At 43.2% G+C, this 24,780-nt stretch overlaps 1 protein-coding gene across 2 annotated transcripts in view; it reads right to left on the reverse strand.

Annotated features, from left to right (window-relative positions):
• Positions 1-3,286: 3,286 nt before the first annotated feature.
• Positions 3,287-24,780, reverse strand: part of nedd4a (NEDD4 E3 ubiquitin protein ligase a) — a 61,324-nt gene continuing 39,830 nt past the window's right edge. For both annotated transcript variants that reach the window (XM_083759826.1, XM_083759825.1), the window contains 18 exons: positions 24,569-24,655; positions 23,861-23,980; positions 23,031-23,270; positions 21,874-21,951; positions 21,605-21,659; positions 20,579-20,637; positions 20,357-20,422; positions 18,698-18,927; positions 15,738-15,859; positions 14,014-14,084; positions 13,187-13,282; positions 12,000-12,073; positions 11,836-11,896; positions 11,107-11,166; positions 9,627-9,734; positions 8,852-8,948; positions 5,496-5,568; positions 3,287-4,148 (listed from right to left, as the gene is read on the reverse strand). In XM_083759826.1, coding sequence (XP_083615952.1) covers positions 4,046-4,148; positions 5,496-5,568; positions 8,852-8,948; positions 9,627-9,734; positions 11,107-11,166; positions 11,836-11,896; positions 12,000-12,073; positions 13,187-13,282; positions 14,014-14,084; positions 15,738-15,859; positions 18,698-18,927; positions 20,357-20,422; positions 20,579-20,637; positions 21,605-21,659; positions 21,874-21,951; positions 23,031-23,270; positions 23,861-23,980; positions 24,569-24,655 — 1,800 coding nt within the window. In that variant the 3' untranslated portion in view covers positions 3,287-4,045. The remainder of the gene's footprint in view (positions 4,149-5,495; positions 5,569-8,851; positions 8,949-9,626; positions 9,735-11,106; positions 11,167-11,835; positions 11,897-11,999; positions 12,074-13,186; positions 13,283-14,013; positions 14,085-15,737; positions 15,860-18,697; positions 18,928-20,356; positions 20,423-20,578; positions 20,638-21,604; positions 21,660-21,873; positions 21,952-23,030; positions 23,271-23,860; positions 23,981-24,568; positions 24,656-24,780) is intronic.

Below are 24,780 nucleotides of genomic sequence, written 5' to 3' on the forward strand. Positions count from 1 at the left end.
AGTTGAAGAATCACTATAAATCTAAAACAGGTCAGAGTATTTCATCCAGTTATAAACAAGGAAGTGGTGCGGGTCTGCGACCATTTGATTGGAGGAGACAATGTAAGGAGCCCTAGGATTGGCTGAAGGCAGACTGATCTGATTGGCCAAGGAATCTGTCAATCAGAATGATTGGCACGTCAAAAACCAGCACCTTCCTACTGAGTGTGTTGGGTTTGAACTAGCACAATTCTACAAGGTACTCTACAGATAACTTGTGATTTATCCGCTGGGCCACTTAGAGGCACACAGTTCAGCTGGAATTTCCAGGCCACTTGATGTCAGTGTGGAAAGGAAAGCATCACAGTAAATAGTTGAGTGGGCCAGTGGGGTTTGAACCTTCAATCTACAGACAATGACGACAGCACCCTAACTCAGTTACCTATTGATATCTGCAACAACAGTCTTCCTTTGCCTGTGAGTTAGAGTTTGGAGTTGGATTTTGGCTGATATTTTTTAATCCTCCAAATCATGAAGTACACATGTATGTCTTCCAAACCCATGAACTATAGTATGTATTTTTTTTATCCTTCAAAATCATGAAAAACAACATATTATAGTAAGTCTTCTGAAACTATATACAGTTTTCTGTGACTCATTTCAACTGCCGAAACCCAGGATTGAACTAGGGACGTTTAGATCTTCAGTCTAACGCTCTCCCAACTGAGCTATTACAGCTTGCAAGTAACACATCCAGTATTTATTTTTACATTGACTGTTACTTGTTACTTCTTAAACAAAAAAAACTCATAACGTTTTTCACCCAGTGAGATCAGCCTAAGAGTCAAAGGATTTTCTGTACAGCATTTCAAGTGCCGAAAGCCTGGATTGAACCAGGGACCTTTGGATATTCAGTCTAATGCTCTACCAACTGCTCTAATTCGGCTTCTAAGTGTCACATCCAGAATATATTTTTCAATTGATTGTTAGTTCTTAAACAAATAAACTCATACAGTTTTCCCCCAGTGAGATCAGCCTGGGAGTCATACGGTTTTCTGTACCTCATTTGACCTGCTGAAAACTGGTTCCATTTGTACACTGTCAAAGTAACTAACTTAATACTATCAACATCTATCTATTCTATAGTCCCTCTACAACAGTGGTTCCCAAACCTTTTCTTGTCAAGGACCCCCACATTTACACTTTATTAGCCCGTGGAACCTAACCCTAACCCTAACTCGGCTATAATCCATGGTCAAAAACGATGAAAAACAAGGATTTGAAAAAAAGACAAAATCACTTCCAGACCATGGGCTATAGTCCATGGTGTCGGAGTGATTTTCGTCCTCAAAAATGATGAAAAACGGCATGCTACAGTTCCCTAACCCTAACCCTTGATCGTAGGAGATAGTAATGTAGGACTCTACAGATCGAGTGCTATCCAGTCATAAAGTTTGAACACTTGAAGAAACTACTACAGAAAACTGGAAACACCGCCAATGTGGCGCACTGCATCCTATCCGTAGGAATGAACAATCGACAGCAGGTGACAACAGGACGGAAGACAATGAGGGCGGACACAAGTGTGGCCTGATAATTTGCCCAGCTGGTACCCACTTAAGGCCCAATCAGATCCCAGTTCAAACCCATATAGGCAAACACAGTTGGCACACATGGTTCTGAAATAAAATGGCCCATTTGGATACCACCTAAGACCCAGTTAGAAACCCACATAAGCCCATATGGGCTAACACGGGTGGGCCCTTTGTGAATACTGGGTGCACGGCCCACTTGGAACCCAAGCCCATAGCCCATGTCAAAACCCAATTGGGCCGAGGTGGACATGTTACCTGGGTAGACGAGGTATGGGCTATTAGACGAGCGTCTAAAAATGGGATAAAAACGTCTAAAAATAGACGTCTATTTTTAGACGTTTTTTATCCCATTTTTGACCATGGGCTATAGCCCATACCGTACGGCATACTATAGCACGCCGTTTTTCATCATTTTTGAGGATTTGAAAAAAATGAAAAAATGAAAAAACGATGGGCTATAACCCATAATATATATATTTTTTCATTTTTTTCAAATCCTCAAAAATGATGAAAAACGGCGTGCTATAGTATGGCGTACGGTATGGGCTATTAGACCGATAGATAAGAAAACAATAATCATCATTTAAATTTATTTATTTTTAAATACAATATTTAATTGGAGTGTACTTAAAACACCAAATTAACAGTTTTCTTAAATGTATTTCAACTGATGTATAATGCACGTACAAGTGTCATGATTCAATTTAATAAATTCTGCCTTATGGTTAAATAAACAATATTATACTGTATAATATTTATCAGAACTTCCATTGAAGGTTGAGGACATCTCATGTGTGTGTGTGTGTGTGTGTGTGTGTGTGTGTGTACACGTGCGTGCATGCGTGTGTGTGTGTGTGTGTGTGATCAAATTCTACATTAAATTACAAATGAAGGCCACATAAATTGATTTACATTTGGAGAGAAAAGAGAATGTGCATATTTTCAGCAATGTTTCATATGTAAACTTTTAAACAGATGTGCATTTGAAGCAGATAATACACACACACACACACACACACACACACACACACACACACACACACACACACACACACACACACACACACACACACACTATGCATCTTTACAAACATTTGAGCAGTCTGCAGTTGATATATTTGAGAAGGTCTATACAAAATAAGACTTATCTATATTAACAAAGTGCTTTACTTTATAAAAGCATAAGTATAAAATTGTGTTCTTAGAGACTGACATGAAAAAGCCCATAGTACAACCTGTAAACATACCAGGTAGTGTAAACGTATGTTTTACCTTTCATAAAATAAAATAGTGTTTGTTAAAACATCCTACTGCTTAAGTATAGTCAATATCCTACAAAATTATTAGGCAACACATTTTCACTCATTTTTAGAACAGATTCCCCATCTGTTGACAATCCAAGAGTTACAAATTTAAAGGGTTGCTCTTAAAAATAGAGCACTGTATACTGCTATTAGACACCCATGGTGATCAGTTGGAAAAGAAAGGCCATTTTCTTATTGAAAGAGGAGGCGAGATGCACAAGTCTACAATTATGTTTACATGTGTGCAAGAAAAAGGAGAATTCAACATGTGCTATAGCTTTAAGACAAACTGCCTGCAATATCATTTTCTGTGTTACTTAAGAGAATGTTGATGGATATAGTCCATTCTCCTGATAGTACATACATGATTCAGACTGTGCTAACTTATGATTGAAAATGATACTTGTGTTTTCTTTCAAACTTCAACACCTGAGTTCAAATCTAACTCACACATACTGTATTATGTGTTGAAAAGACAAAGAAAAAAGCATGACAAAAACATTTTAAACGTCTCTGCAAAGAGAAAGATTCGATGCATTCATATACATTTTCCAGCAGTTCCTTATCATTTGATAGAATAGATTATTTTCTTCATTTTTTTAGCAGAAATTGGTGCAACTTCAATGTCGTGGGGGCGAATACAACTTTGCGTGACTAAACACAAAAAGCTCATATATTATGGCATAAAAAATAAAAATCTGTAAACTTCTGAAAACGAGGAGCGATTGAACACCTGATGGTCACTCCAGAATGTCATTTTCCCTTATTTCTGTGTCCCATAATCCTGCGTGTATACAGGAAACCAGAGGGAAGGCAAGGCTGTGTGACTACTAGTACTCTACTGTCCCCGTGGCAGGTACGGCCGGTGGCACAGCCTGTGTCACGACCAGCGACACATCCCGTGACAGGCCGCGGCCTGTCTGTCTGAAGCTCGAGCGCACCGTGGTGTGGCTTGTCGACAAGAACTGAGAGCTGTGTCGGTTTTAGGGTAGGGTTCTCACCGGCAGGCCACACCGCGGTGCGACGGAGTATGATTTAGGCATGACAAAGAGCACGTTCCTTCAACATTACAAGTACTACATCTTTGCCCTTTTGGCTTCGGTGCGATGGCACTCGTAACACTTAAAAACTTCTTCTTCTTCCCGGCAGCCATGCGGTACAAAGCACCTAATCCACCCCGTCGAAACCCTGTGCGTTCTCGATGGCGATGTGAAGCTTCTCTCTCAGCTCTTCAAAGGACTCGTAGGGGGGAAGGTCCAGTCGATTGAAGCTGAAGATAAAAGTGACGAGTGAGTGAATATGACACAAAAGCAAACATGGATTCTGGGCGTTGGATACCACCAGGCCTGGAATTTTGTCATTTTAAGGTGAAGGCCACTTGGCCTTTGGTGTTGTATCAGTGGCATAATTATATTATATAACGGTTTATTTTGCGAAATAATGTATTGGCAAATTACACAGTATTTGTTAGGGTTGTCCCGATCGGATCGGGTGATCGGAAATCGGGGGCCGATCACATCATTTTCAAATGATCGGAATCGGTTCGGGAGCCAAAAAACGTGATCGGGACATCCCTAGTATCAATACCAGTAAGACGCCTGAGGGCGAGAGGCGACCTTGACCTTGCGTGCACCGGCCATATGGAGTGTATCTTGAGTGTACATGGTGTGATGAGGTCAGATCAAGATATGGAATGTCAGAACAGGTCATATACAGTATGGAGATCTAGGGGGCTGATGTCACGCGATGTCATGATGACCTGGGGGCTTGCCTGGGGTGAGCAACGGGGATTTGAGTTAGTTGACGTGACGGAGATTGTGGGTTAGGTGTCAGTTAGGTGTGGGTTAACTATGAAACCTTGTCAAAAACGCAAGGTTTCATAGTTAACTGTGACCTCCGGTCGCAATTTAAGCTGCGTGCGATTCATATCAGGATTCAAATCAAACCTATATATCATCGGAATGTCACACAGACACGGGTGCCTAAAAAACATATTGACGGGAAGATAGCGCTGAGCGGTAAAATCAGCTTGGCGGGGCATCCAGGCCATTGTGGCCGTGGGGGCAATGTTTTGAGAGGCACACGGCCAAACAGAGGGGCAACGAGGAGGACCATGGGCATCGTGGCCGCAGTGAAATTCCTGCCCTGGTGGACCAAACAGTTGAGCACCACTGACATAGAAACAGAGTTTTCTTTTCAGAAAACTGTCATGATTTATAAGACATTTGCCTCCCCCTGGCCAGCCGGGGCGCCTGATGGAGGGGAAAGGAACTGGTTGGAATAACGTGTTCCTTCCACGCGCTACGTCCAACCAGGGAAACTCCCCCCTGTCAGATGTAAAGGAGCAACTTGGACACTCGGGCATGAAGGAAGCATGAGTTCAAGTCTGTTGCTCTCCCCTTGTCCCCCATGTATGGGGACTAGGTTGGTGGAGGGTGTGTAGAGCCCAGGATCACATTAGATCATTGACACAGGGGTGAAAAATGGGTTACAAAATCGTGGGATAAAAAATATATTCAAAATAAATAAATAAAATAAGACATTTGCAGAATATGGTCTAAATGGGTTATAACTGTATATGGGTGGATACTGTACTGTGTACGTGTGTAGTGCTCACCATGTGTGTGCTCGGGGTAGCTTGTCACGTGTTCCCCACTGTTCGATGGTGAAGAGCTGTGGCCCGTTTGACCCTGGAACGGAAAGCGATCAAAGGCAATTAGAAGGAATCGTCTATATCTGTCTCAGATCAACGGACCTGGAGCTTCTAGATGTCCCGACGGCCGACTTGAGGCTTAGAGGGGACCGTGCCTTTTGGGTCGCAGCCCTATAGGCTGGAACACCATCCCCTACTCCATTAGAACCCCCCCCCCCCCTCCATTGAAGTTTTTACATCCAGGCTTAAAACCCTGTTTTTTTTTTTGCCTGTGATTTTGTTCTTGTTTATTTAAAGATGGAGTGCCGTGATTTTTTCCCACCATAAAACATGATCATCAGGTATTATTATAATATAAGGGGGAAGAACTTTTTCCAAAAAGTGTACAGTATTTGTTAAAATCATGCTTTTATGTGGACACGCCCACCAGTTCATTAAGTATGCCTGGTTTGCCTGGTGGGTGGTGATGGGATCCACCTGAACTGAAGCCGCACCCACAGCTGTAGTTGTATGACAAAGGGGGAGGGGTTAGGGGAGGGGCTGATAATGTGATGTCACTATATTACTGTTTATTTCATTGGCCCGTTTGACTGTCAAGGGTTCAACCTCCAGGAATAAACCCTAAATACAAAGTTAATACACCATTGCACATAAAAACGACTCCAGGGTGTCTAATGAAGTACTGTCACATAGACACATGAAAAACTGAAGAAAAAAATGTGGCACTCCATCTTTAAACCAGTATTATCGTTTTTATTTTTTATGATAACCTTAGTCTGCTTATAATTGTACTTTTATAGTCTGTAATTTTCTATTTTTGTTGTGCTCCCAGCCTCCCACTATCTGCTGTGTTGATGAAATGAATAAACGTGATTTGATTTGATTTGCTGTCGGGGAGTAACCCAATTTATCAGGAAATGAAAAAACATCCAGCTCAAGTGGAGTTAGGAGGTTTTTGTCAAAGCGCCTTTTAATACTTTTCATTGGTTCAATATTTTTTTAACCAAAACAGGTGTTCAATAGCACCGATTTATGAAAAAATATATATACAGTAATCAATCTTCTTTTTTTTTTAGATACAGCTCTATATTCTGATAGTAATCATTGCTATAGACTAGAGTGTTCAATAACAGCTCTTTAAAAAACAGAAATGCATTTTCAAGTGGGACACCAATTTCATCCAATCAGGAGAGATTCATAGTAGTTCTATTAGTACTCCAGTTCCACCTACGTCTGCTCTACCACTACAGATACCGAACATACAGTATGAACCTACTGTAAGTAGCCTTGCCGAGCCATGAGGCCCATAGGGGCAGGAGCCATGAGGCCCATAGGGGCAGGAGCCATGAGGCCCATAGGGGCAGGAGCCATGAGGCCCATAGGGGCAGGAGCCATGAGGCCCATAGGGGCAGGAGCCATGAGGCCCATAGGGGCAGGAGCCATGAGGCCCATAGGGCAGGAGCCATGAGGCCCATAGGGCAGGAGCCATGAGGCCCATAGGGCAGGAGCCATGAGGCCCATAGGGGCAGGAGCCATGAGGCCCATAGGGGCAGGAGCCATGAGGCCCATAGGGCAGGAGCCATGAGGCCCATAGGGGCAGGAGCCATGAGGCCCATAGGGCAGGAGCCATGAGGCCCATAGGGGCAGGAGCCATGAGGCCCATAGGGCAGGAGCCATGAGGCCCATAGGGGCAGGAGCCATGAGGCCCATAGGGGCAGGAGCCATGAGGCCCATAGGGCAGGAGCCATGAGGCCCATAGGGGCAGGAGCCATGAGGCCCATAGGGGCAGGAGCCATGAGGCCCATAGGGGCAGGAGCCATGAGGCTCATAGGGGCAGGAGCCATGAGGCCCATAGGGCAGGAGCCATGTGGCCCATAGGGCAGGAGCCATGAGGCCCATAGGGCAGGAGCCATGAGGCCCATAGGGCAGGAGCCATGAGGCCCATAGGGGCAGGAGCCATGAGGCCCATAGGGGCAGGAGCCATGAGGCCCATAGGGCAGGAGCCATGAGGCCCATAGGGGCAGGAGCCATGAGGCCCATAGGGCAGGAGCCATGAGGCCCATAGGGGCAGGAGCCATGAGGCCCATAGGGCAGGAGCCATGAGGCCCATAGGGGCAGGAGCCATGAGGCCCATAGGGGCAGGAGCCATGAGGCCCATAGGGCAGGAGCCATGAGGCCCATAGGGCAGGAGCCATGAGGCCCATAGGGCAGGAGCCATGAGGCCCATAGGGGCAGGAGCCATGAGGCCCATAGGGGCAGGAGCCATGAGGCCCATAGGGGCAGGAGCCATGAGGCCCATAGGGCAGGAGCCATGAGGCCCATAGGGCAGGAGCCATGAGGCCCATAGGGGCAGGAGCCATGAGGCCCATAGGGCAGGAGCCATGAGGCCCATAGGGGCAGGAGCCATGAGGCCCATAGGGGCAGGAGCCATGAGGCCCATAGGGCAGGAGCCATGAGGCCCATAGGGCAGGAGCCATGAGGCCCATAGGGCAGGAGCCATGAGGCCCATAGGGCAGGAGCCATGAGGCCCATAGGGGCAGGAGCCATGAGGCCCATAGGGGCAGGAGCCATGAGGCCCATAGGGCAGGAGCCATGAGGCCCATAGGGCAGGAGCCATGAGGCCCATAGGGGCAGGAGCCATGAGGCCCATAGGGCAGGAGCCATGAGGCCCATAGGGGCAGGAGCCATGAGGCCCATAGGGCAGGAGCCATGAGGCCCATAGGGGCAGGAGCCATGAGGCCCATAGGGGCAGGAGCCATGAGGCCCATAGGGCAGGAGCCATGAGGCCCATAGGGGCAGGAGCCATGAGGCCCATAGGGCAGGAGCCATGAGGCCCATAGGGCAGGAGCCATGAGGAGCCATAAGGCCCATAGGGCAGGAGCCATGAGGCCCATAGGGCAGGAGCCATGAGGAGCCATAAGGCCCATAGGGCAGGAGCCATGAGGCCCATAGGGGCAGGAGCCTATCTCCTGTTTCTGTAGCGTGAGGCAGCTTGGTGTACAAGTACACCCCCTGGGACATGACGCTAGTATGTCGCAGGGACTTATACCCCCAATCCAACCCTTGATGCTGAGTGTCAAGCAGGGAGGCACTGACTGGGTCTTTGGTATGACCCCGGCCGGGGATCGAACCCCGACCTCCCGGTCTCAGGGCGGACACTCTAACCACAAGGCCACTGAGCTGGTTATATGAAACCTACTGTACACCAGCGAAAGCCACTGATGTTCTGCTGATGCTCGGATCGGAACTCCCTCAAGAGTTCCAATTTACAATTTAAGCATTTGGCAGGCACTCTTAATCCAGAGCGATTTACAACTCACCATAGAGTTCAGCAAAGCCATTCATGGGGACCCTCGATGTTCCCGTCACAAACTGCAAAAGGCGAATTCGCTTTTCTGCGTCCATCAGTAATACGGTCTGAAAATGACAAAAAACAATATGCTACATTATGAAGCATTCCTCGCTGGAACTTGACGGATGTGAATTTACCCATTTGTAACTCTGAATACCCTAATGTAATACACGTGGGAAGGTACACTAAAGCCAAACATCTTAACAACTAGGTAACGACCAAGGGTATTCTCCCTTGGTCGTTTGGCTCTTTTAAATTTGCTGTCGAGTATCACGTGCAGATTTTACTGCAATATACGAAGGTCTGCTGCACAGATCCGGAAAAACAACAGATTTGTCTGGGAAAATACTGTAGTCCGCTCTTGGTATGTACAATACGTGCGTGCGTGTGTGTGCGTGTGTGTGTGACTGTGTGTGTGTGATTCTGTTGAATTGAAAATGGTGGACCCTGTTGTAAACAAGTGTAGTGCTTTATCAATGTGTCGTCCACAGTTAACAGTTTTTGTATTGAGTTGTGCTTGAAATGTACTGTAATTCTGCAAACTTACTCCAATCAATCAATCAATCAGTGTGTGTGTGTGTGTGTGTGTGTGTGTGTGTGTGTTTTTGATTGTAGTGCAGCCAAATGCATAGACGCTTTAAATTCTCCCATCTTCGAAGTGAACAAGTGACCCTAACACACCATTGATGCTTTGTGTTTGTCAGGGCCTTGAAACTGTACAAATGTGAGGAAAGTCATCTTACTTTCCAGAACCACTGGATGACAGGCTGGTTGATGCAGTAGCCGTTCTTGTACTTGGTGTTTTCTCTCCAGTCATTGACGTCCACATCTCCGAGACCACACATCAGCAGCTGCACAGAGCGCACACACACACACACACACACACACACACACACACACACACACACACACACACACACACGTTGACTTTGAGACCACACATCAGCAGCTGCACAGAGCACACACACACAGCATGTTGACTTTTCCCTGAAAAGCGACTGATACCAACTCATTTGGATCTGGCGCCAACTACAGTACGCCATACAACTTCACTAGCTCTAGGACGTTAAAGATGAAGTGCCATGATTTAAATTATGTTAAAATGTCGTTTTTACAAGGACACGCCCACCAGTTTGACTGTCAAGGTTACAGCCTCCAGGAAGAAACCCTAAATACAAAGTGAAGACATCATTGCACATATCAACCACACCACGGGGTCTAATGAAGTACTGTCACCTCGTAAACACATGAAAAACTGGAACAAAAACAAAAATTACGGCACTCCATCTTTAAACTAGAACTGCACTCTGTCGAGTGCCTACTTGCTTGTTGCACACAAGTAGGCCATAAATGCCCTACTAGTGCGCAAGCAGAGCGTGCAAGTACTGTCGACCGCTTAGTACAAACTGTCAAATCATCGATATCTGATGAACAAAAAAGTATATAAATTGAAAACAAATGTTATCATGTATACAGTATAATTATTTAATTATTTATTTTAAATTGTCAATAACATTGCTTTAAATGTACTTAATTTTGGACTACAGTGATAACAATACTAAATCATGGTCACTTTCTGTAAATTAATTTTCTGTAATAATATTTTCACATTTGTTAAAATATACATGATCTAAAATACTTCCGTTATCTGTAGTTGGATTTGTGATTTGTTTTGATGGATGATGTATATGTCGATCAGTGTCGGGTGGATTAAAGGAAATGCCTCTATATGTATATGTAATTTGTAACTTGATTAGCGGTATACTGAGGTTACTTTGAGTATGCCCCGTTTGATGCGTATGTATCATAGCAGCATATGACGTCAGGATATAACTGGTACAACTAGCTCTCAATGATGACGTAATAAAGATGTGGATTAAAGGACCCAATGCCAGGGTGTAATTGCCAGTACCATTGCATCCACACATCCGCCTTAGTGTTATATTTTATATATTATGTTACTTTATACAGTGTTTCTTAACATGGGGTCTCTGGGGAGCCCCAGGGGTCCTTGGGGGGGGTGTTTCCAGGGGGTCCCCAGCAAATACTTCATTTCACCAGCTAGGCTAGAAGCTTGAATGACTCACTTGTACTTCTAATCTAATCTTCTCTTATGGGGGTTCCTGACACCACATACATATCAATTTGGCGGTCCTTTCAAACTGACATTTTTAGAATCTGATCTCAGGTCAAAATGGGTTAATGTTCAGTGCAGTGACTCACCTCCAACTCGTTCTCGTCAAAGATCTTGATGAGATCCTGTGGGATCAACTCGTAGAAGCCCTGAGAGCAAGAGGAGAACATGTTATCCAGGCTTCTTTTAGAAGCTACTCCATTGTATGAGTGGTGGTGCACATGCCAGAAAAAAATAATCTAAAAACAGATCTACAAGCTAACGGATTGCGTTGTTGGCGTGTATGTAGATCTGATGCAGTGAGCTTAATGTAGACGGTCTGTTTTCTGCATGCGACACAAACTATAAATGAAGCATTAACTAGGCCTCAGACAGCAGCTGTGTGAGAGCAACCCAAATAGAACTCAGTCCTCGTGACTCACTAGGAGTCTGTATTCAGGACACTAACATTAAATGTGCTGTGATGTTTTATGGTGAAATCAAAACCTTTTCTTTATTTGCAGTAGTCATAGCTATAGCTATAGTGCTATATCCTGCACCACCCCTTATCCCTAAACTTATGGCAATTCTAGGGTTGAGGGCCGGGTCCAAGATAGGGCCAATAGTGCTTATTCAGTAAAAGGGGTCTCTTCAGCTCTTTAGTAAACTGAAAATTCAGGTCAGGATAGCAGAACACAGAACACAGACACAACTAGAACTAGATATATGGGGGACACAGACATAACAACTGGGTCGGCATGCATTTCCAACTGGCATCGTTCCAAGTAGGCCCAACGGGCACCACTCTAGTTTACTAAATAGAAATTACAATTATTTACCTCCTTGAATGCTGTCATCTGCTTCTGTACCCTGTTCACAAACCTCCACTGCATGACAAGACTGTCAAACAAAGACTAGATTAGTGTCAAAACTTACAGGGACCAAGAAATCAAACTGAATGACACTTCATATTTGCACCAGCAGGGGTCCCCACAGTACTTACTGGATATAATCCCTCTTATTTTCATCAGTGACAATGATCTCAGAGCCGCCCGGAGTCAGCTCATGCTGGTGTGTCTAAAGAGGAAGGACAAGTACTTTTTACTTAAATAAAAGCACCAATACCACAAAGTAAAAGTCCTGTATTTGAAGGTCCCATTTACAGAAGTTTTTTTCTTCTCAGAAATAGCAGATGCTCACAATGCACCACAAAGTGATGTGTTGTGAGCTGGTAGAACTGCTATTTTGAATAGATCAAGTAGAAAATATGCCATTAAGTGTATGTTTTGTATTAATAACATAATCTGCAAAGTAACTAGTGTAATAACTGAAGCATTCAAATAATTTTGGTGAAGTAAAAAAGTACAATATTTGCCCCTGGATTGTAGTTGAGCAGAATTATTATCAGAAACATAAAAAAATGGAAATACTCAAGTCAAGGTAAATTTGTACCACTTGTAATTAGTTACTTTTATGCCAAGTATCACCAAACACTATCCTGTTGGGTGCTGAAAGGGGAGCTGGTTAACCCAGTACAACTGGGAAAGCATCTGCATCATTTTAGATTTGAACAACTTTAACTATTATTGTGACAGCGTGACCCCACCCTGTCACTGTTCATGTTTTGCTCATTGCAGGCCTGTCAGCAGCGCGCACTGGTTAGGTAGGGTATGGACAAACGAAACAACAAACAAATCCCCATCAGCTCTCTGTATATCTCTGTTCGGCCATCAAACCTGTTCAATAGGTTCTGTGGCTTTAAATAGGTGGAAGCACAGCTGAGCACTAATTGGGCCAAAACAACTCCTGTCTGTGGATAGGGAGGATTATTTGACACAGAGGGACACTGGACTCTAAAAACTAGGACCGTAGAAAACTATAGACTTGAGAAAGAAAAGATCTACAAGCTTAAATTAATTGAAATTGTAAATAATGTAAACTATTTTCACATTTTAATTTGATTTTTCCTTTTTTTTTCCTTTTTTATTTTTTATTTATTTGTTTATCTTATCTATCTTAATTGTCTATCCATGAATACGTACTCTGCTGTTGTTGCTTGTGTTTATATTGTAGGTTTTCTGTTTTATGTGTTTGTAAAAAATCTAAAATAAAGTACTGAACATTTAAAACATTTAGAAGACATTTTGTAGAATCGGCCTCTGGTCTGAATGGGTTTTAAGAGACGCCAACCTGTCCAAACAGCTCCTCGTCGATGGTGAACCTCAGGTCCAGGTCTGTCGGGTCGTTGTCTAGGATCCACTTCAAGGAGTTGAAATACTCACTGTCCTGGAGACACATTACACAACCTTTACTCACTGTCCTGGAGACACATTACACAACCTTTAATCACTGTCCTGGAGACGCATTACACAACCTTTAACCCATTCTGACCTGAGATCAGATTCATACGAGGTTTCCGCCGGACACACACTGGTCTGATGAACCCATTCTGACCTGAGATCAGATTCTAAAAATGTCAGTCGCTCTTCGATTTTTCAAAAATAGCAGACCTACAAGCTCGTATCGCGCCACTCGGTGGCGCGATATGAGCTTGTAGATCTGCTATTTTTCAATAGCTAAAGCATAACATGATGCTGACATGATGCTGGTGCCCGGTCAGAATGGGTTAATCACTGTCCTGGAGACGCATTACACAACCTTTACAACCACATAAAGATATTTTGAACTAGAAAAGTGTGCTCCTCAGGATAGAGTATGAAAGATCAGACAGGTCTTGATCCCATGATCATAGAGAATTAGAGATACTGTGTACCGATTTGCGTGAGGGTAAAAAATATTACATAAATCCCTATTTTTCTAACTGTGTATATGATTGTTTTTGTTTGTTGCATATAAGTGTATATTTGCATGTCTTTAAATGTTCAGATGAATTTAAAATGGAGGACCCTTATGTAAACGAGTCTTTTCTGGTTTTATCCTCTTAGCAGTTTTTGTATTGACCTGTACTTTCGTTGAACTGTACCCATTCTACAAACTGTTAGACATGTAGGACTCACCACAGACTCCATGTCCTGGAGATTGATGGCTTTCTGCAGCATCATCTTGTAGAACGGCCGGATGAAGAAGGCTTTGAGAGAGAGAGAGAGACACACACACACACACACACACACACACACACACACACACACACACACACACACACACACACACACACACACACACACACACACACACACACACACACACACACACACACACACACACACACACACACACACACACACACACACACACCCATCATTATGAGATATTACAGGTACAACTTTCGAATGACAACAGAGCACCTAATGCCAAACCCATACCCCCCTGAGCAGTGTTAATTTTGTTAACTAAGACTGAAGACTAAGTCGACTAAGGTTTTTTAGTCTGAAGTTTTTTGATATTTAGACTAAAACTAGACTAAGGTGCTATTTACACGAGGATGGTGTTCATAAAAAACGGCAAAATAAAGTACCGTTTAGCGCTGTCATTTAGACGAGAACGGTGTTCTCAGGAGGTGAAAACGCATCGAAGTGAAACCGCCTTCCAGAGTGGAAATCATTCAGAACACCGTTTCCTATGGTCTCCATATAAACAGGCAAAACGGTGAATCCGCAAAACTTATGACATCATGGCTCATGTTGGCTCACAGCGCATATGTTTATTACATTGATGCAGAGCCATATCATTATGATATAATGGAGTTCCTGAACAAGCCTCCCTCCTCGCCTACAAAGTGCTGCTCATCAGCGATGTTGAATGTAAAACCATGATGTAAATAAAAAGCCTTGTGATAGACGGCAGCCGCGGCAGCAGCGTTTATGTAGCCTAATGTATTATAAAATATATACCATCCCGTGGCGCGCCCAGAGCCGTGTTGCGCAGGCTTGCGTGAAGGTTTCTTCTTCTTGTACGTGGGTGACCTGTCTATTTGGCAGCCCGTTATCGCCACCTAGCGACAGTATAGCATAATAGCACATCATATCATAACGTGTGCGTTCTCGTGTAAAGGGTAAGAAAAAATGAGAACGCAACGGGACTTTGACGTGTTATATGGAGATGGTCGCCGTCTAAAAGAGGCCTAAGACTAAATAGGACTAAATGGTGCGTTATTCAAAATTAACACTGCCCCTGAGCACTTGGGGGGCACAGTATTTGGCGGTGTAGCATGGCATGCTTATAAATGCTTCCCCTTGCTACCAAAAGTATGCATAATCATAATGTGTATTTTGGTTTTCAACCTTTTTCACTTCAAGGAGCCACGGTTCGATATGCAATAAATGTTCCATGTCAGAAATGTACAATATGTATCCAAAAAAGACAACCCTGCTCCGTTCAAAAACACAAAAAACATTTGTACGGAGCATACATTTTGAAGTTGCGAGCTTTTTTAATTGATTTACTGTAGGCCTACTGTACAAATTGGCTCAGCACCAACATATGGATGAAATTAGCCGATCGCCTTGTTGCGATGCGTTGTGAGCTTTCAGATTGGCTGCTTTTGTGGCGACAAGCGATAGAGTTCAATGAGTATGCAGCAGGAGACACATTGTTAGAAATCAGCAGTGGTGGAAAGTATGTTAGAAATCAGCAGTGGTGGAAAGTAACTAAGTACATTTACTCAAGTACTGTACTGTACTTAGGTACAATTTTGATTTTACTTATTACTTTGTATTACTTTAGTAATAAAAAAAGAGTAATTCTGTGTACTCTCGTTTACAGAAAGCCTACGCAGTCTCACCATCCAGTAGTTTTCCATGGTACACAGCCATGCCAGCCACGCGGCCAATGAACTTGAAGTAGGACAGGTGGTCCTCGTTACATAAGCCTGAGTTGGGGTTGATCTGCAGCGTGTAGTTGTCCCTGAAACACACAAACACACACATGACCTTTATAACATGATGTTCCCTTTAGCTCAGTGGTTTTCAACCTTTTTCATTCATTTCATTCATTCATTCTCACAGAACAACCTGCTGGATCCCAGCTGCTCCTAGACACCCTAGCGGATCTAGGCATCGGTGGAACGGCACTAAAGTGGTTCTCCTCCTACCTCACCGACCGGACCTACCAGGTTTCCTGGAAAGGTCTGTTATCATCCCCCCGAACCCTCCAAACTGGGGTCCCACAGGGATCTGTACTTGGTCCCCTCCTTTTCTCACTGTACACTAAATCCCTTGGCACTATCATCTCTGCTCACAATATATCCTATCACTGCTACGCCGATGACACACAACTGTTTCTATACTTCCCCCCCTCTGCCACTCAGGTGGAAGAGCGCATCACTGCATGCCTGGCTGACATCTCACAGTGGATGTCCTCCAACCACCTCAAGCTGAACCCAGACAAGACTGAGCTTCTCTTCTTCCCAGCTAAGTCCTGCCCTATGCGGGAGCTAACTATTTCCGTAGACAACGCCCTGGTAACGTCTGTCCCAACAGCCAGGAATCTTGGTGTTGTCCTGGACAGTCAGCTCTCGTTCAAAACTCACATCACAGCTGTCACTCGATCCTGTAGGTTCACACTCTATAACATACGACGAATTAGACCGTTCCTCACCCAGGAATCAGCCCAGCTCCTAATCCAGACAACAGTCTTGTCAAAACTCGACTATTGTAACTCCCTCCTTACTGGCCTACCAGCATGCGCACTTAAGCCTCTCCAGCTGATCCAAAATGCCGCAGCTCGCTTGGTCTTCAACCAGCCAAAATTCTCACATGTCTCCCCCCTGCTCAGCTTCCTCTACTGGCTCCCGGTCGCTGCCCGCACAGAATATAAAACTCTGATGCTGGCATTCAAAGCAACCAAAGGTATGGCTCCCCCATATCTTGCAAGTATGATTGAACCCTACAAACCCTACCGGACACTCAGATCAGCCAACGCCGGGAAGCTGGAAGTACCCTCACTAAAAACGCCGGGACAACACTCCACACGTCCCAGACTCTTCTCCCTTCTGGCTCCAAAACTGTGGAATGCACTTCCCATTGCAGTCAGAACTGCAGCATCACTCCCAATCTTCCGCCGTAGTCTGAAAACCCACCTTTTCAGACTCCATCATGGCCCATAGCACTTACCCTACCCCCTTAGATAGCACTTCCGTAGACTTAGATAGCATTTGATACAGACTTATAGCATGTTATGTAGACAGCACTATAATTGCATTGTATATAGTCATAGCACGCCATAGTACATATGTATAGCATAGTAGTATATATGTATAGTTTCATTATATAGATATTCCACTGTTACTTTCTTAGCTTACGCATGTTTCATGATAAATGCTTTTATGTGATCTATTCCCATGCTTTTGTTCTTGCTTAATGTAAGTCGCTCTGGATTAAGAGCGTCTGCTAAATGCCTAAATTGTAAATTGTAAATCGCAAGGCCCATTATTTATTTGGCATGTCAGCCACGCACCACCATTTGATGAGATTTACCGGACATTTACTGTCTACCACCAGTGCTGAAAGGCAGCTGCTGTTAACCCATATAGTTAGTTTTCTGAAAAACCTATGTCTCTATGTCAGTGGTGCTCAAACATTTTCCTGTCAAGGACCCCAAAAATATATCGGCCGCCGACCCCCATCTGAAAATATCTTGTTTCAGGGACCAAAGGGACCAAAGAAACAAAGATTTGAGTAAAGAACTTTCACTCTGAAAGAATATATATTCAAAGATTTGCATCACATTTTCACGATTTTTCAAAAATAGCAGATCTACAAGCTCGTAGTGCAGCACTCGATGCCGCACGTTGAGCTTGTTGATCTGCTATTTTTCCAATAGCTAAAGTATAACATAATGCTTAAAACACCAAAATTGGTTCCCGTCCTGAATGGTTCAATCATATAAGTCAGAGAAGCACACTGAGGCAACCACTTAATTCTACTGTGCTTCGAGTTGTATGACAATCATGTACAAACTGTACATTTTTAGGAAATGGTCAAAATAACCTGTACTCCAATGGATCCACCGTAGTTACAGTATAAGTTACGCACAAGCTTCATTGTTTCAATATTTGTAAAACCCACAGACAGACTTAACCACTTTCACTTGAGTTCTCAAATAGAGAAAATAGGGGATCTACAAGCCAACAATGCATCGCATCATCATGACACATTGTGAGCTTTTAGATCGGCTATTTCCGCACGAGCGTGCGACAATCTTATACATACATGGCCCCAAAACTGTGGAATGCACTTCCCGTTGCAATCAGAACTGGAGCATCACTCCCAATCTTCCGCCGTAGTCTGAAAACCCACCTTTTCAGACTCCATCATGGCCCATAGCACTTACCCCTTAGATAGCACTTTTTAGACTTAGATGGCATTCGAAACAGACTTATAGCATGTCATGTAGACAGCACAATAGTTGCATTGTATGTAGTCATAGCACTTCATAGTACATAATGTACAGCATAGTATAGTATATATGTATAGTTTATATATAGTGTCATTATAGATATGTTCTAGTTATGTTCGTAGCTTACGCATGTTTCATGATAAATGCATTTTATATATGTGATATTCCTATGCTTTCTTGTCCTTGCTTAATGTAAATCGCTCTGGATTAATGCCTAAATTGCCTAATTTGTAAATTGAAGTAGGGCATTAATTTACAAAAAACCCATAAAAAGGGATTAAATACAGAGATACAAGTTTCTGCCTGACAAATATGCATAGATGTATATTATATATGTGGACTCACGTGGCAGAATATTCAAACAGCCCATAGTAAGGGTTGAACATCTCCTTGGAGATGAGGAAGAACCACTCCCTGGCTATGCCTCCGTAGTCCAGGCCTTTCTCGCCCTCAAACTCCACCCACAGGCGAGCCTTCAGGAAGTCTGCCCTCTTCACGGCCAGGATGCGTCGGTACGAGTCCTCCAGCACCGCGCTGCGCCTCAGCTTCATCTCGAAGCGGTTGGGGATGTCGGCCTGAGCGGGAGGCACACATGTATATGGTAAGACCAGCTGTGTGTATCGGTCTGGCTGATCTATACGGTATACCAAAATGTGGAACGCCCTACAAACAGTCATTAAGACATGCGAATCCCTTGACTCCTTCAAAACCGCTCTCAAAGGGCACCTACGGACGGTTGCAATTCGAAACTGGCCCCCGTAAAAATCTGAATCCACTGTATATGTTTCTTTTCCCTTTTTACCTCCTTTATGATGAACTCCTGTTCTGTTCTTTGTCTATATAGAAGTGTCTATTTGTACGTCTCTAAATGTTTTGATGAATTGAACATGGTGGACCCTCTTGTAAACAAGTGTAATGCTTTAGTGGGTCGTCCACTCACAGTTAACAGTCTTTGTATTGAGTTTGTGCTTGAAATGTACTGTAATTCTGCAAACTGTTAATAAATATTTCAATCAATCAATCAAAACAGGTATATAACATTGGTATTGGCAATTATGCTGCCCCGATGTGTCCCACTTTTGTTTGTTTTTGAACAACGTTTCGAGAACCTGTGGGTCGAAACGTTGTTAATTTCAAATAAACTATACTCTATAAAAATGTCACTGGTCCGGGACTAGGACAGGATAGGCTTGGGCGATATAGTTTTTTGATATCGTTATTGATGCCGTGAATAATATCGCGATTATCTGTATTATCGATTATCTGCCTTTTTCATTTGGCTGGAACCCGAAATGCTGCCAAAATTCATATTTCATATTTACATGACGGTAAAATTACGATATTAGTATTATGACGGTATTCAGTATTATTTATATACTCCGCGATATTACCGATATTGATTTAAAATATTGCTGTAAACGGTAATATCGGTATATTGCACAAGCCTGGGACAGGATGGGTTGTTTTCTGTGGGAGTGGGATGTGACGAGTGAAAATCCACTCCCGTGTCAGTCTCTACTGTCTATACAGCAGCAGTACATCAATGTTGTCAGTAGAGGGCCGTGTGACTCCACATAAATATTATATTTGTGAGATGAGATGAAGCTGTAACACTTTGTTTACAGCCTTAACCCATTTAGGCCTGATGTCGATTTATTTTTAAATAAGGTCTTTTTTTTCTGAAAAACCTCATTTTTCTATATCAGTGGTTCTCAATATTTCATGTCAAGGACGCCAAAAATGTTATGTAATATGCCGCTGACCCCCATCTGAGAATATGTTGTTCCAGGGACAGTTAAAAACAGTTAAAAACTGAAACTCTGAAAGAATATATATTCAAAGATTTGCGCCACATTTTCACGATTTAAAAAAGATAACAGACCTACAAGTTCTTAGCTTGTAGATCTGCTATTTTGTCAACAGCTAAGGCATAACATAATGCTATAAACACCAAAAGGGGTTCTCGCCCAAAATGGGTTTTAATGTAATGTATGGAACACTTACCGGCTTCTTAAGCTTCTTACGGAAGTATTCATATTTCTGCTTGTAGTCTCTGGAATAAGGCACAGCCTGGAACAAAAAAGTACATGACAAGAATTCAATCATTATTAAGCCGATGAAGCTTAGTCTATTACAGAAAATGAGCAACAAATTGTAAACTGGATTTTTTTTTAAAATGTGTGAAACAAATAATTATGAATCAAGACAGATTCAATCTGTACTCACTGGTCCGGTTATAGCAGAGTTCTGTAATCTGGGGTCTTCCCATTGTGTGGTCCTGGTATCTGTGCAAAATTAAATCAGGTTATTCATTGATGTTAAAGGAGAATTGCATGCTAGAAGGCTTTCTTACATCTATTTGTAGTTGTTACGTCCCCACCAAAGAGGTCCAGGTGTTATTTTGTGCAAAAGCTCCTTATTGGCTGTTTCCCCTACCATAAGAACCTAAATGAATTACATTGAATTGAATGGGAATTGAATGGGGCTATGGGGTGTTGTGCTAATTCGCTTATTTCCATTTTGTATATATCCTCTCTTCATAATGTAAATAATATCCCAAGCGGCACACTTTGCTACTTATTTCAATGGAAATAAGCAAATTAGCACAACACCCCATAGCCCCATTCAATTCCCATTCAATGCAATGCAATTCATTGAGGGCTTATGGTAGGGGAAATAGCCAATAAGGAGTTTTTGCACAAAAAAACACCTGGACCTCTTTGGTGGGGACGTAACAACTACAAAGAAAGGTAAGAAAGCCTTCTAGCATGGACTTCTCCTTTAAAGCCTGTCCTTCACCACTACACACCTCTACACACCTCTACTCTGTGCTATTGCATATCAATACTGTTGGGCAGAAAGCTTGAATATTTCCCACACAATTTCAGAAGGTTTTCTGAAACTTTTATATGTCAAGGACCCCCAAAAATGATGTATTTGGCCACTGACCCATGTCTCATGTATTTATTTTTATTCCAGGGACCCTGAGCAAATATTTGAGTAAATGTAAAGGGGGGGGGGGGGGTCCCTGGAACAAAATATTTTCAGATGGGGGTCCGCGGCCAAATACAGATAATTCTGTGGGTCCTTGACATGAAAAAAACAGGTTTGAGCACCACTGAAAACCTTCCAGAAAACTGACGGGATTGAAGGCACTGAAGTCATTTTGTAGAATCTATCTATATAATAATTTCCTGAAAAGTGGACGTTTTGGACATAGTGTAAGGAGGACAACAATGGAATCATACGTACTGTGATCAATGTAAAATATCCTCCCGTCACTGTGGACCCTCTCCTCCCAACCAGCCTGCAGGGAAGATCAGCATGAAATGTGAAACTCAAACAAAGATGATGGTTTTACCTTTCATGTTCTATTGACATTTATACTGTATTACAGTTCCAAAGAATCAGGGTCAGGTCAAGACATTTATGTCTTTAGCTCGTTAGCTGGAGGTATATCAGACTTACTGCTGAGTAACGTTTTTTTTTTTTTTTTTTTAATAATCTATCTGGGTTCTTACCGGCATGGGCCCGAGGTCCGCCGGGTCAAGTGAAGGTCTCTTCCTCATGTGCACGGGAATCTTTAACCTGGGATCTTCCTGTTTGGAAAAACAAGAGTCACGAAATAAAACCTTTTAGTTCTATAGTTTTTAACTTTTTGACCTGGGAACGATTCTGCAAATGTCTTCTAAATCCGGACAGTTTTGTTTTTCTATGTCAGTCGTTCTCAAACACTTTCATGTAACTTTTCACGATTCTTAAAAAATACCAGACCTACAAGCTTGTAGATCTGCTATCCCCAAAATGGGTTAATCTAGTTAAACCTAATAAAGTTGTTTTTATTCCGTTATTATTTACAAGGAATGATTTTATTGACGAAGTAGGAAATGATGCGATGACTGGGGAGGAAACAATCTATAGAATAAAATCTAATTATAATATTGAAATCTATAAGAGAGCTCACAGCAAGAATAGTGGATCCAATCCATGAGCAACGATACAGTATGACACGGTAAAACTATTCTTGCTTTATTTAAAAAGAATGTTGAACATTTTTTAAAATGTAAACTCATTAAAACAGAGAAAGCATCAGTGTCATTTTAGATTTGTAGCAAATATTATGTATTGCAAGTAAAAGAAAAACACCACCACCGAAACAGTGGTCACCTCATCACCGAAAACCAGTGTATGGATAGGCCTTTAAAAACCATTTTGGGGCGGGAACCCCTTTTGGTGTTTTAAACATTATGTTATAATTTAGCTATTGAAAAATAGCAGATCTACAAGCTCATAGCACGCCACCGAGTGGTGCGCTACAAGCTTGTAGGCATGCTATTTTTTTTAAATCATGAAAATGTGGCACAATTCTGGAATATATATTCTTTCAGAGCGAACGTTTTTAACTCAAATCTTTGCTTCTGGGAGGGGTCCCTGGAACAACATATTTTCAGATGGGGGTCGGTGGCCAAATCCAGATATTTTTGGGGGTCTTGACATGAAATAGTTTGAGAACCACTGACATAGAAACATAGCCTTTTCCGAAAACTGTCAGGATTTAGAAGACATTTGTAGAATATTTGCTCATGTCTAAATGGGTTAAGGGTCCAACACTGGGATCGGGGGGTTGGATCGATGACCGGGACGAAACGTGGTCAACGTATAAAGACGTCCTCCTCACCCAGCTAGTGGTCTTTGTGATGTGGTCTATGAAGAAGGGTCTTCCGTTCGGAGCGCTGCGGACCTCCCAGCCGGCGGGCATCACGCCGACGGCCTCGTACGGGGCCTCGGCGGGGCCTGGAGAGTGCAGCGGGGACATGGGGGGGTGCAGGGGGGACATGGGGGGGTGGTGGTACGTCGTGGGGCTCTGTGACAAAACCACCTCCGCCGCCGCCGCCGCCGCAGCAGCCTCCGACGTGATCTGAACACCAGAACACAACAACGACACGTTGTCATAAACGCGCGACTGAAAATGAAACTGAAACAATGTTTTAGACTACATTATAAACATGAATCGTTTCTGTCGGGTGGAAAACTGTTCCTCTTTTTGACAATTCGGGGTTAAAATTCAAACGCAGCAAAAGCAGCAGCTTTGTGGACGAACCATGATTAAGCACTAAGAGAGAGTGAGAGAGAGAGAGAGAGAGAGCCAAATTCCAATACCCCAAATCTCGGCCACTCGCTCCATCACTCACACTCGCTCACTCCAGCAAATGGTGGTGACCTGCTGAAATATGTGACGATCGTGTAGACGTCACTTAATAATGTCAGTGTCTGAATGTAAATCGTTGCAGTTTGTTCATTAGCAGAGTTCAACCTGACGGTATTCCAGGTCACGTTTTTAAAGACCTCTATGTAAGTTGTGTGAAGTCCACAAGATGTTCACATATTTCGACAGGCCACCAATTTCACCGTAATTTGCCATGCTGGAAGTGAATGAGTGTGAGTGAGCGAGTGGCCGATTTTGGGTATTGGAATTTGGCTTCTAGAGAGAGAGAGAGAGTTGTGTACCTGAATGAGTGGGCGTGTCCAGGTGGTAGTTCGGCTGTTGTGGTTGACATAGTAGCGTCTGCCTTTGCTGTCCTGTTTCTCTTCCCAGCCTGCAGGCAGCCCAGTGGAGGTGGGGAGAAGCTATACTCAAAGCAAGCACAAATAACAACACATTATTACTGCTGTAATCCAGTGGTTCTCCCAGGGGTCCTTGAGGGAGTTTTAAGGGGTCTGCAGCTTAGTGATAGATAGTTAGGAACCAAATGGACCCTTCTGTAACTCAGAGAGTGTACCAGAAGGGTCCCATTTGGTTCCATTCTCATAATGGGAGACTGGGGTTCGGATGCCGGGTAGGGCCTAAACGTTATGGACAGATGAAGCTCTTAACCCATTTTGGGCGGGAACCCCTTTTGGTGTTTTAACTAAGCATTATGTTATACTTTAGCTATTGAAAAATAGCAGATCTACAAGCTACTGTAGGTCTGCTATTTTTGAAAGATCGTGAAAATGTGCCTCAAATCTTTGAATATTCTTTCAGAGTTTCAGTTTTTAACTCAAATCTTTGCTTCTTGGAGGTTCCCTGGAACAACATATTTTCAGATGGGGGTCGGAGGCATATTACATAATAATTGTTTGGGGTCCTTGACATGAAATATTGAGAACCACTGATATAGAATCATGAGGTTTTTCCAGAAAAAAATACATTTAAAAAAAGACCACAATACTCACCACGGGATGCACAGGATGTTCCTCTAATAACGACGAGGTTTGGGCACTTCCTCTACGGCTGGAATGGCTGGAATTACTGGAGTGATCCTGAAAAGTGTGTTTATGAAAGTGTCAAACGCACACATTCTTTTTCAGGGCCAGCAGCAGCAGCACCCTTTAGAATGAAAGTCTGTACTGTATGTACGTCTGTAGCATTCATTAAAATGCGTAGC

This window comes from Protomyctophum parallelum, assembly GCF_964188405.1.
Source record: "Protomyctophum parallelum genome assembly, chromosome: 2".
Lineage (NCBI taxonomy): Eukaryota > Metazoa > Chordata > Actinopteri > Myctophiformes > Myctophidae > Protomyctophum > Protomyctophum parallelum.